At 34.8% G+C, this 13934-nt stretch overlaps 1 protein-coding gene across 2 annotated transcripts in view; it reads left to right on the top strand.

Annotated features, from left to right (window-relative positions):
* LOC117220675 (1-phosphatidylinositol 4,5-bisphosphate phosphodiesterase epsilon-1) overlaps positions 1 to 13934 on the top strand; it is a 72831-nt gene that overhangs the window by 46294 nt on the left and 12603 nt on the right. The window contains exons 7-15 of one of the 2 annotated variants that reach the window (XM_076518721.1): positions 1808 to 2090; positions 2963 to 3171; positions 4104 to 4399; positions 7380 to 7606; positions 9560 to 9787; positions 10594 to 10818; positions 11393 to 11693; positions 12781 to 13135; positions 13392 to 13715. In XM_076518721.1, coding sequence (XP_076374836.1) covers positions 1808 to 2090; positions 2963 to 3171; positions 4104 to 4399; positions 7380 to 7606; positions 9560 to 9787; positions 10594 to 10818; positions 11393 to 11693; positions 12781 to 13135; positions 13392 to 13715 — 2448 coding nt within the window. The remainder of the gene's footprint in view (positions 1 to 1807; positions 2091 to 2962; positions 3172 to 4103; positions 4400 to 7379; positions 7607 to 9559; positions 9788 to 10593; positions 10819 to 11392; positions 11694 to 12780; positions 13136 to 13391; positions 13716 to 13934) is intronic. The other variant, XM_033470884.2, reaches the window with a different exon arrangement.

Below are 13934 nucleotides of genomic sequence, written 5' to 3'. Positions count from 1 at the left end.
TATAATGTTTAACAGTTAGGAGAAATGTACATATATAGTTTTACTCGAAGAATTTATTCGAAAGATTTCTCGAATAAAAGTTTATTCGACGAATTCGTTCGAAATATTGTGCGAAGAATTCGCAACTCTGTACCACACTATATAAATCCCGAAGAATTATTACTCTGTGCAAATGCGACTGTAATCTAAAACAGAATTAATAGGATCTGAAAGATCCTTCTTCAAGCACCGAGTTCCACGATGAAATAAATAGGAATTGTTTCGATGATTAAGAAGTTTCCAATTTCTCGAATCGGTTTCCAAAACTTCAGTATTACTTGAGGAGGTATAAAATCGTAAGAAAACGCGGAGAAAAGTAGTTGGATTGTTTGAAGTCGTCGAGGCAAGGAGCCCTGTATATCCGTTGATATTCAGCGAAGAGAATACTTCCTCTGGAAGCGCATCTTCGGGGCACATATATTTTTTAAAATATCTCTGAGAAGAATGCGCCGTCGTATTGCCTGTGTAACAAGTCTCTCTCTTTGCAATCCCATTGAGAGATCTTTGGAACGCAGTTTGTCGCAGATTCCGCACGTCTTTCCCTTAAGGAGTTTTGATATAGTATGCTTACTTAGAATACTTGACGAGCGACGATGCGATTCCGGAAGCTTTCACACGGAATGATTAAGAATCACTTGTTGATTCAGTTACAATCTGCATGGGCATCAAACATTTGTAACGCTTGATTCGATAAATGTCGAGGAACTATTTTGATCAATGCAACTCTTTATTACTTAAGAGTCTTTCTCAATTTACTCATTTCTTAAATGCAATTCTCTGTTCGTAATGCAATCTTAAATTATTCCATCTTGTTTGGGGGAGTTCACAGAACGCTATTGTACAAGTTGGAAGCACGTAACTATCGCTGTTATTGTCTTCAAAGTTGAAAATTTGCGCTTCTTTTCGAGGACTAAAATGTGTGCTTCCTTTCAAAGTTGAAAATTCGCGATACTTTTCAGAATTCGTCCAAAGTTGTAAATGTAACAAAAGCTCGAATTTGTAGAACATTGTAATTACATTTTATTTTAAACATATATAATAGTATTTAAGATAAACAAATCGCGAAAAACAAATAAAATAAGCTCGAGGAATTAGATGTAATCACAATAATGAATAGACTGCATGCATCACTAATGAATAGATTTTATGCATTTATGAAAGAAAATGGGAGTAAGTACCATTGAAAACAGAAGAAAAATTTGAAGAATCGAACAATATATCGATAAATTACTTCCAACTTAATAAAATTATTAGAGAAAGAAACAAATTTTTAAACGGTTCCTGTTCCTTGCAACTGATGCACACGATTTCCATTATGCACATCCGTAATCTCATAACAAATGTCAACGATGTCCAGATCATTGATTTTTATAATCAATAAAGATTTTAGATGAGAAAGTAAATTGCACTTTTTTGCTTCAAATAAATTTTGATATATTGAAAATATTCTGAAATTCTTGTAATTTTCTGTAGCTACATTCTTCGTCATAAACGCAATAAAGATTTATAATGACTAGATTGCAGATTTTTATGGAAAATAAAAATTGTGTGTACTAATTGCGGGATACGGATGCTACACAAATAATTATTTCTTTTATTAAGAATTTTAATCAGTTGACGATAGTGCAGTATTATGCAGTATTATTTTTAAATTGTTTAAATGTCTTCATTCTTTTCTATTAGAGCAAGTCATTTTTATCATAAATACATTTTAAAAAAGCGAAAAAGAAGAGAAAATAACGCGGAAAAATCTCGTTGTCGGTTTCAGAATTTGGTATATGGGCCTCTGCTGGATCTTACGAGGCCTGAAACGGCAACAACAATTAACGGACCGTAGATCGCGGTGGCTAAAGGAAAAGTACCTCCAGCTTTACTTCGACGAAGGCTGCGTGGAACCCATGACAGCGGATGCCATAAGAGCTTTCGGTGGCCGCGATTGGTCTGCGACTGAAACGATCGGCACATTATCACCAACGAGTAGCACACTGCGGAAACGAAACATTAAGACGAAGAAAACGAAATCCAGTGGCAATATTCATGCATTAACAAAGGTTTGTGCCGTATGCGAATCATGAATTCGCATTCAGAATAATTGGTCTCAGCTTTGCAAGAATATCAATTCGATAGAATCCGTGCGAGAAAGATGTTTGTCTCGAGTCATGAACAATATTAAACATCTATCATTTATACAGAGTGCCCCAGGATTTTTCGTTCACACAATGTTCTGTAATTCTATGATTCTATAATTCAGAGAAATGTTCCGTAACTCTATGATTCTATAATTCAGAGAAATGTTCTGTAATTCTATAATTCTACAATTCAGAAAAACATTCTATAATTTTATAATTCTATGATTCAAAGAAATATTCTGTAATTCTATAATTCTATAGTCCACCGAAATGTTCTAGAGTTCTAAATATATAATATGTCAAATAAATTTTTAATTATAAAATTTGAAAAGGCAAAATTTAATAATGGAACTTGATTTTGAGAATTTATGAAAAAATATCAGTTTAATATTCAGCCACTAAGAATTAATTTAGATTGGATGCTGTTTAATTCGATATAATAGCAATCTAAATGAACCTCTTTCAAAAATACAATTTAAAAAATTGTTAACAGTCAGCCCAAGTAGAGCTAATCAGTATCATCTGTATATACTATAGTTAAAGACGTTAATTTTCTGAAAATTAATAACTTATTCATTTTTCAATTTTCTTGAAAAGAATGTTTCGTAGGAATAATTGAAGAACAATTAGCCTAAAAAGTTTCTTGTACATCTGTTACAGTTTGATGAATTTTTACACGTTTCCTCATGAAATGCTCACATTTTCTGAATGGTAGAATTACTTGGTACGATTGCATATACAAATGGTAGAGTCGAGGATTATACTGAACGAAAATGTCCGGTTATGTGAAACAGGATTTGAGCCTAAAACAGTATGAGACCTCGTCCTCGGACGGAGGCTTATCAGCTACCCCTCTTCGTCAGATTACGGGCAGCAGAGAAAGCTTGACGAGAATCATACCAGCATCCCCACGGTCTAGCAGAGATCGAATCCTCCCGCGTAGCCCGCCTGGTTCAGCCCAACGAATTATCACTTCTAATTTACCCTACTCCGGATTTCACAGGTAAATATCTCGATCATTCTGCCAGTCGTACTCCTAACTGAGTATCGAACACGTTATTACCTCGGCTCTGCTCTGTCTACGAGAAAGTTCTGTCCACTTTTTAAAATGATGTTGCTGTATTTACAGCTCCAAATACTAGATAAAAATGACGATCACGTTATTCTACTTTTTCTACATCTGTATGGAACGACAACTTAAACAATCTAGTAATTAAATCGTCAGTAATGACTAGACTGTACATCTTTATACAAAATAAAAATTGTCCAAGTTAATTATAAGAAACATAAGTTAGATGAAAATGTCTTCTTTCATTTAATAATTTAATAATTTAATAATTTAATAATTTAATAATTTAATAGTTTAATAATTTAATAATTTAATAATTTAATAGTTTAATAATTTAATAATTTAATAATTTAATATTTTTCATATTTTTAATATTTTAGTAATTTAATAATTTAATAATTTAATAATATTTAATATTTTTCATATTTTTCATATTTTAGTAATTTAATAATTTAATAATAAGTTGCAAATAACGTAACTATTTCTAACTAATGTAGTTATTTCTGTATTAAGTGAAATACTTAAATGATTTTACAAATATATAATAAGTCTTTAAAATATATACTTCACAACATGAACCTGAAATACTTAAATAAATATTTTCATTATTGCGCGCGGTATTTTTCCTATCTCTGTGACATTAAATAAATCTTGAAATATTCTTTTATGCAAACAGGAGTATTTCATTAACTATACGAATATCTTTATCCAGGTCTGAATGTAACAAGAGATAAGCCAAAAAATGATGAACTCTGTTAAAATTACAATAGCTTGAAAAACCAGCTTTCGAGCAGAACTTTCCAGTAGACCTAGCTGCCGATAGGCTCCGTAACTAACGCGACCGGTTTTCAATTGAATCCGCGCAGCCTGTTAGGCGTCGACAGGGACAAAGACAAGAACGGTTCAGGGATGTCGGGTGGCCTGGAAGCACCATGGCAAGTGAAGGCACGCGCAACTTCCATAATGTACGAGACTCAGCTGAACTTCGTCGAGTTCGTCGCACTGTTCCGCTCATTCAGCCTAAGAGCCCGAAAGGATTTGCGCGACCTATTTGGCCAGCTGGCGATCACCTGTCGCAGCCAGAGTGACGGTTCTTTGAGGGACTTCAATATACGGCCACCGGTGCTACGGCAGGCCAGCGATGCGACGCCCCAACGAATCGGTCGGTTTTCATGCTATTTTATCGAGCCTCTACGCGTGTCATTATCGATTGAGGCTTCCGGAAGGAATTTTCTCCCGTTTCGCCAGCATTGCGGGCTAGCTGGCCTGATCAAGGGGCTGAAGACGCACTGACATGTGCTGCCTATGGGTACAGTGTGAGCAGCATGTGGGCCTGCGTAAACGGTCCTGAGGAGCGTCAAGTTCCTGGAACCAATATTGCTCACTTTTGACAAATCTTTAGTTGCGTTAGGTTGCTTGCGTTAGGCCTTTTGCTTCGGGTTGGACAAAATAATTTGACCAGTTCGAATATTTTATTTGCGGAGACGTTTACTGAAGTCAGCAAACACGTTTCCGATTATGTGAAAACATGTCGAAGTAAAACATTTTTTGGTTTCAACGGGCAAATGATTGGACAACGGATCTTTCGATTGTCTACCTCGATTGCAATAAATGGAAGTACATTTACAGCATTATAAATATTTTAAGCATTAATAAAGGAGTAAAGAAATATATTTCCTGTCTTATTAAAAGTAAGTTGACAATAATAACACAGTATTTTTAAAATCTTCAACTATTTTCATTGTTCTAGGTTCGATCTGTTCATTTTTCTCATAAGTGCATGCCATCCGTCGTCTAATTATTATAATCAAGAACATGTTCCCCTTCGACGTTCTTTCATATTATGAAGAACAATTAAAACGCTCAGGGTTATCAAATTAGTTTTCTCGCCAAGTATATAAACTCTCTAATAAATTAAAAACAGTTAATATATACTTACATCGCCTCTACCACTATGATGGTATTACTGTTGTATAGGGTAAATCCGACTTTGAACAACATGGGGTCTAGCAAAGTCAACAGATGGTCCTGCAAAAGGCCAAGTTTTGATACCAAAACCTACAACCAGAATTTATACACCATAAACACAGCAAATTCACAGATCAGGGAAAACATATCATAATCATTTGTGTTGTTACTTAGAAAGTCTCGTTACACTTTGTTAATTTTCCTGCCATGTAACATCACTGTCTCTAGATCTAAAATAAAAGGAGAAGCTACTATTCAAAACTGACTTTGATTCAAATCATACTAACTCTGGTACCAAAATTGTTCTTTAATTTTAAACAGTCTCTAATATCATTAGATCTCCTGACTTTCCGGTAAATAAAAGATAATAAATAATTTCGTTGCCTCTATCATTGACGTATCAGTGACATATAGAATGCATCAGAGTTGATGCACCATAGGGATACTGCAAGTTACTATGTAGATCAGAGAATACATACTACAAAGAAAAAGTGCAAGATGTTTCTTTCGTTGCTCAAAAAGTCTTGTTTCGCCTTATCAATCTCCTAGCTTCGCAATTGCACTGCAACTACATCTGCAACAAAAAGAAGTCTTAAAAAGTAACTGCCCAAAAATTATTTCAATTCTCATGCAAACACTGAAAACTTTCTATAACGTTTATTAAAGATTTGCAATTGCTGCGATTAATATTTTCAACTTACACTTTTGCTCTATAAATAATCCATCATTTTCTAACTATTTAAACCATCGAAAAATTCAAAGCAATTTTGCCACGTTCCAACAAAACATTGGAGAATCTTCCATAATGCAACAATTTCAACTGTAGATTTTAGAACTGCAATTAATTCTTCAGACTTCGTGTAAATTTCAGATAAAAGCCATTTATCTCTGGGAAAAGATAAAATTCGGTGAAAAAAAAAATAGAAACATAGAACACCCATATCGAATTCCGGGTGATCCTCAATGATAGCATCAATTCGTCTTTAAACCTCTGATAAAGCTGCCTGCAATGCTGACGTGAAAATCCCTTTTGGGCACGGCCTACAGTGGGAAACCTCAATCAATAACACCAATCCGAGCCACCAGAGCCTGAAATCTCGAATCTTTACGCATGTTCGTATCTTTCGCAAACCCCTTTTTTCCGTTTTAACCTGGCCAAACGCGTTGAAGTCCTTGACATCGGGTCTCGTATCTGGAACAGAGCCTGCGTATCTACGTTTTGTATGGCCTCGAGGTCACCGAAAGATACGAATCCGCGTGAGAGACCCACGGACTGTGGATGGTACTGTAATTGTATAGACCATGCGATTTTTTACCTTCTTTGTAGCTAAAAACTCAAGCTGAGTCATTTAAAAGGAAACACAAAATGACATTTATTTAGAAATTTTAGTATTTGTTTGTTTACTCTCAGTATATTTGCATGTCCTGAAGAAATATAGGAACGTCGTCATTTCTTTAGAATTTGTTTAATAAGAAATAATAAAAGGGTATGCATAATAATATGTTCAAAGTAATGAGACTGCTATATGATCAGTGGATGTTTCTATATTCGTTTAATCAGTATGTTTAATTATGATATTAAGGAATTGTTCATAAAAATTTCTCGAAGCAAGTACTTGAAAATATGTATTTTTTCCTTCTCATGCTTGGTGCATGCGTATTAAAGTTCTCATGTTCATGTTGGAGTGCAATAAAGAAATTTATCACAAGGAGAAAATTATATTGCTGTTGCAACTTCGTCAAAATACTTTGCAGTCGAAAATTGATAAAAGAATATTTTAAAGAACATGCAATATTTAACTTTTACTACAAACATCGAAATGCTTGAAAATAATCATAATTATTGTTTACCTTGTTGTTGTATCAATGTAAAAAATAATAAAAATTAAAGATAACAAATATTAAAAATTTTCTATCGAAGAGAACATAGATATACTATTTGAGCCAAGAATAATTTCAGTGCAAACAATACATAAAGATACAGATAAAATAGCAATAACAATAAAAGTGGTATGTTAAAGTCGTCGAAGTCAACAGCATCTTCCAAACATCAATTTTTCAGTTCAATTCATAATTCGAATGAATAGCACAGATATTACGCGATGGCTAATGAACGATGGAAAGCAAGATAGAAGCCAAAACAATGGAATGACACGGAGAAAAATTGTTAACAGGTCTGCTGACGCGGAATAACTCTATCGACTGTCACGAGTACAAAACTAGCAGCAACCTGCAGAAGAAGCAAGTTTTCGATGCAGTGGCTGCTGCCAGTATTGTCAATAATTGTTCCGGCGTCGACACATCGAAATCACAAGTCATCACGCTGGCAACGTTCACGAAATTTTTGGAATCGCGACAGCAAGAGAAACTGACGGACGAGCAGATCAAAGAACTCGTCAAGGTATGATTTCGACAGCATCACTCTTTTAAAATCTCGTATCTTATACTGGCCGCGTGAAGTGTCATCGTCAAACTGTATTTATTCTATCCTCGAACAGCCACTCGTCTATAAAATGAAGCTGAATATTTCGTTGATCTCTCGAAATACGATTAAAGAGCTTAAATTAATCGGAAGTGTCTAACTCGGCGCATTCGAGCCGCATCGCGAAATACTTTAAGTGAAAAACTTTCGCGGATGAGTTTGGAAAACGAACCAATCAGTTGCTGTAACGTTGCGATGCGATTTCCGGTGCATCGAGCGAGAAATACGGTTTGCACGGGCACGTTTCTGAACTCCACGAATTTTAGAATCGATTAATAGACCCGTGGATTTTATGCAATTATTATAACAATGGATTCAGAGCAAATATAAAATAGCAAAAACATTTAAAGAATTTTGAAATAGTTTCGCATTATTTTCAACTCATTAAAATTATTGAAAAAACGAAATTAACATCTTGCTGTTTGTGCTAGCAGTTTTTGATTTTTCGTTTAAAATATCTACTAACTAAAATGTTGATCAAATAAAATCAATAATTTATTTTATAGAACGTAAATTAGAATGTTAAGATGTATCAATATTGATCTTTATGCAGAGATTCAAATTTTCGTCATTTTGTAAAACTCACAATAAAAATGAGTGAGAATTTATACATTTGATAACAATCAGAAAGAATTGATCAAAAATTAATTTGATTTTTATAAAACTCTTCTAATAAATATGAAATGAAAATATTACTAATTTTTGTAAATGTATATCTTGTCTTGTAGCTCTAAAATCTTTAAATACTATAAATACAGAAGGATCTATGTGATTTTTCTTTTTGACTTCTTGCATCTCAACCTTGCATCTTAAAAGTTTCATCCTAATTATAAAATGAATAGGATTAAAGAAATCAACAGCTACTATGCAGATAAGAAGTCTAAGGGATTTTTGGCAAGTTCAACGTAGAGGAAATCTCCACAATTCTTATCAGCTTGATAAGAAAAGTTAGTTAGATGTTAAACTAGTTTTGGAGCAATAATGGCCGAAAGTTATGACTCGATTTCCTAAAAAGTGAGATAAATGCCTTTCACCTGGAGGAAGTTACAGTCGGCCAGAAAATGGCGTGAGAGAACCTTACGAATGTTTCTTTATCTAGCTTTTCCGACTTCTTAGATTTTCTGGATACATGTCGATAGAACATTGCTGTTATGTCTTCTGATTAGGCTACGCTAGCTTGTATCATCGAATTTCAAGACATGCTTGTAAAAATAAATACAATAATAAGAAATATAAAATTATGCAAATAATACGAATGACAAATATAATACACATAATGATAAAAATGAAAAAAAATAATACAAGTAATTGTAAACGATAAAAACAATACAAATAATATAAATTAGGAAACTAGTAGAAACGATAAAAACATAAGGATAATTGCAATTGCAAGAACATGGTTGCTGTTATTTATTTCTTTACGTTCTGACGAACTTCGACGCCATTTCGCTGATCGATTTTCTTTGATAAGTCGAATTTTACAAAATCATGAACCATTATCGTCTAAAAATTAATATCACGTGATAAACTTATGAGCAAACTGCAGATTTTATAGATTTACCGTTTTAAGACTATTGATATAATATCTTCACCTCAAAAAATAATTAGAAATGGAACAGCATTTTTTATGGCTCCCGTTTCGTGTGATTGATTAACAATATTTTTAGTTCACATAATCTTTCGCAAAGGATTGAAAATATTTTGGGAACTACATTTGAGGGAATAATAACGAGGTACTTAGAAATTAGAGACGTGTGTCGGTAACGCGCTGTTACTATTATAACAGAGTTATACAGAATTGTATTTCAATACGCATACGAGGACGACATAGAGGATAGCACAATCAACCAGGACGATTTGCTCTGATTCCAGCGACACGAGCCGGACCCAGCGCTGCGTACACAATGGTGTTTGTCTTTCGAGGGCTTTGCACGGTACATGATGGACAAGGACAATTATGCTTTCCCAAACGAGTACGCGACACCTTCCGAGATTGAAATGCAACAGCCATTGTCCCAGTATTACATCGCCAGCTCGCATAATACTTATTTGACTGGCCATCAGCTCAAGGGAGAATCTTCCGTTCAGCTCTATTCTCAAGTTAGTAAAACTGTTCCGCCAACGTTAATGCATGCAACCTTAATATTTACTTAATACCTGCAAACATACAGGTCATGTAACGAATTGATCAAATAATTACGAATACATAAAATACAATTGTATAATTTTAATGCAATTATTTTAAAATCAATAAATGATGTATTTAACCATAGAACGGCTGAATTACAAAATCGAGCACCCTTTTTTAAGTATGTCTTATGCATACATGAATATATTTCTATATACATTTTCTGAGTAAATAAAAATAAGTACCTCTAGTAAGTTACAAATGAATGTTTTCAAGTAGTCTAAAATAATAAAATACTTCATAAATTGTTCTCTCGCTTCGCTATTGTGTATCAGCTAAGATATTTTTAGAAAATTGTAACGAATGGCTTTTGTAGCCACTTTCTGATGTCCTATGGTTCAGTGTTTTCCTCAAAGCATTCGTAATTTCATAAATTGTTCTTCGTGTCTGATGCGAGATATTAGCTAAAATATTGTTCCAAAATTGTAACAGGTGGCTTCTGCAGCCACTTCTTAAAGTCCTCGTGCCGGGTAGCTTCAGCAGCCATTCCTTGTTGGAACGTAGTTCACGAATGATAGACGAACCGCGAATCCGAAGCTCTCAGAATTTTTATTTATTATGCAAAGGTGCCGTTTAGCATGCGTTGAAGTAATTCCGGTCGTTCGTGCCGGCAGAAGTATGAACGGCGGAAAGTTTTCCTGTAATGCGGAAACTTCGACAGCAGTTTCCGTGCACGTCGTAGACTGCTGCACCACGTGACAGTAAATTCGTTTCGCAGGTACTGCTGACTGGGTGTCGGTGTGTGGAGCTCGATTGCTGGGACGGCGATGATGGGTCTCCAGTTATTTACCATGGGCACACCTTCACCACCAAGATACCATTTCGCTCAGTCGTAGAAGCAATTGACAGAAGTGCTTTTGTCAGCTCCCCATATCCTGTGATTCTCTCCATCGAGAATCATTGCTCCCAGACTCAACAAGCTCGGATGGCCCAAATCTTTCAAGTACGTTATCGCCCCAGTCAGACTGTCTATATACGTCTCTATCAACTGTGATACTTTGTCGGAAATTCTCGACAATCTTTATTTTAATCTCTCCTCATTTGTTATATTCATTTGTTGAATGAAAGTATGTTGATGCAGTGGTAAAATCACTATGATGAAAAGATATACCATAAATTGGACATTATTTCCTCAAAGTTTCTTCTTAACTTTTCAATTTGAGCTCAAATGATGCAGTATTAAAAGTTGGTATAACGAAAAGATGAATAAACTTTGTATATTCCTTCTGAGAAAATTCTTCACTAGTTTGTGCTTTGGCATTAAATTCATCCAATGCTAATAATCAGTATCGTGATAAGATAACTTTGTGCATTTCTTCTTTGGAAGAAGAGTTGAACAGATGCAATACTAGAAGTCAGTGTGACGGCAAGATGAATGAACTTCGTGCATTCTTTCTCTGAAAATGAAAATTGAGCCAAGTTAAAATATAAATAAAATAGAACCTAATCAAAATAATGGTTCTCGACAGGTACTTCATAAGATGGGAATTCCAAAATATGTTTACGTTCTTTTTCAGTCGGTTTTCGGTGACAAGCTGGTGACGAAATTCTTGTACGAGTCAGACTTCAGCGACGATCCACAGCTGCCATCGCCGTCGCAGTTGCGACATCGAATATTGATCAAAAATAAAAAATTGGTGGTGGATCCTACCGGTCCTCTGGCACATGCTCCCTTGTCTCATCGTGGAAAGATGGTTATGTCCGATCGTGCATCTTCTATGAAACAGATGCGCACTGACGTAAGCAATGCTGTCGTTGAATATTTCAGCGAGGACGATGACGACGAGGAAGACGATGACGAGGATGACAATATTGACGGTGAGACGAATTATTTTTACGTGCTCCCTGTCGCGTACTTGTACAACTATATTCTCCTGTGGCTTACGATTTTATAATTCTCCCTTATGCAATTTATTGAACGATCTATTATCTTTTCAATATTATTATTTCATTAATTTTATTTTTACAAAACCTACTCTCACTTCCCGTGATAAATTACAATTTTACAGAAAAGCATTCTTAAGCACTTTATCAAAAGATTTATTGTCTTTTCAATATTATTACTTATTTCACTCATTCAATCTTCGTATTTATTGTTAATAAATATTGTAGGAAGTCTAATTTCTCTTTGATTGCGTTAAATATGATCTTCTCAGCATTAGTATAATTATTCTACTTATTCTTAAATATTTTATATTTTATTTTAAATATCTTATAATGTATTTATTTATATATTTATATAAATTGACGGATAAAACACAATAGTTCAGAGGAAAATGTGAAACAAAAACAGAGAATTAGAACATGGTTTGCTCAAAAGAAAAGAATATGTTGCAGACTTAGAACGACAGATAGTGTATCAGAAATGTTTATAGGAATTGTGAGCTCAATCGTTTTAACAAAAACTGTTTGAGCTTTCTATAATTGCTTCTCCAAAATTACCGTGGAACTTTACATCATTGATCCAAGAAAGTCTGCCGCAATCTTAGGGAGCGTTAAACCCGAGGTTCATAATCTATTTCAAGCCATGGATTAACCTAAATACCAGTACCATAAGATTTCCCATTATTTCATCTGTTTCAATTGTGTCTTATCCCTCGACTCATCGCTACTCAAACATTTAAGACACTCGGAACAGTTGATATTCGATCAGGCTCGCATTAAATTTTTAAGATAAATCATATTAAACGCGAGCAATTCTTCATTAATACTATTTATGAGAAATATGGCTCATTCCCACATGGAAATTTGTTTAAACAAATCTAAGAAACTTATCAAATGCCAACTTTATGACTATATTTATCAATCTCTGAAGAATATACAGAAACGATTGTACGCGGCAAAAAAATAAATGAAATTTACATAATGTACGAATACGAATTTAATACGAAACTTTCACTTGCAGATAATTCAATTTCCAGTTACGAGAGGTACCAAGGCGGGACGCAGGTGCCGCATAGTCGATTAAAATCCGATTCTGCGGTCGACGACAAGTCCCAGAAGCAAAGTAGCCAAATAGCTAAGGAACTCTCGGACTTGGTAATTTACTTGCAAGCCATTAAATTTCGTGGATTAAACACGACGCCGGGAACCACGGCGACTGGAAAAACGCGTCATCAGCCACACACAGGCCCCGTGCAGAGGCATAGTATCGCTGGCATAGTAACCTCCAGCATACCTGGCACTTCCGGTTCGCCACAGTCGCTGTCGACGTCAACTTCGCTTGCCAGCGGTAGCAGCAACATCGACAATCTTTTTAGGTTCGTTGGAATTAGTATGGATTAGAATCAGCAGAATTTAATAACTATTAAAATTAGCAGAATTTAATAAGGATTAAAATTAGCTGAATTTAGTAAAAATTAAAATTATCAGCAATTAATAAGGATTAAAATTATCAGAAGATTAATACGGATTGAAATTATCAATAATTAGTAAAGATTGAAATTATCAGCTATTAGTAAGGATTAAAATTATCGGCAATTAGTAGAGATTAAAATTATATTCAAATTATTTCAGAACAAACCGTGGGGTTCCTGCCTGTTTCCAATGTTCCTCCTTGAACGAGAGTACAGCCAAGAAAATCTGCAGAAAACAACCATTAGCTGTTTTGGCGCACTCTGAGACCCAGTTGATTCGAACATACCCAGCTGGAATGCGTATCGACTCCACCAACTTCAATCCCGTGATCTTCTGGGCCTTTGGGATTCAAATGGTAGCGCTGAATTATCAAACGGACGACGCTGGATTGAATTTAAACGCTGCTATGTTCGAGCAAACTGGGCAGTGCGGCTACGTCAGGAAACCCTCCGTGATGTGTGACAAGGGACACATGATGTACAGGTACTTACTAACTAGAATTCAATTAGAATCTAGAATACTTTTAAACAAATTTTGAAGCAGCTGGGATAAATAAACTCCAGCCAAAGGGCACTAGCTTCCTATGATCTTCAAGCGCTGACTACATCTTTCTGAAAAATGCTCCGTTAACTTCGATTACAATCTTAAGAAACCCATCACATTTTTTAAAACAAATTATGAAATCATTTTAGTCAAGAACAG

Source organism: Megalopta genalis, chromosome 2, assembly GCF_051020955.1.
Source record: "Megalopta genalis isolate 19385.01 chromosome 2, iyMegGena1_principal, whole genome shotgun sequence".
NCBI classification, from domain to species: domain Eukaryota; kingdom Metazoa; phylum Arthropoda; class Insecta; order Hymenoptera; family Halictidae; genus Megalopta; species Megalopta genalis.
The sequence above is the reverse complement of the archived record's forward strand: the minus strand, read 5'-3'. Positions and strand labels throughout refer to the sequence as shown.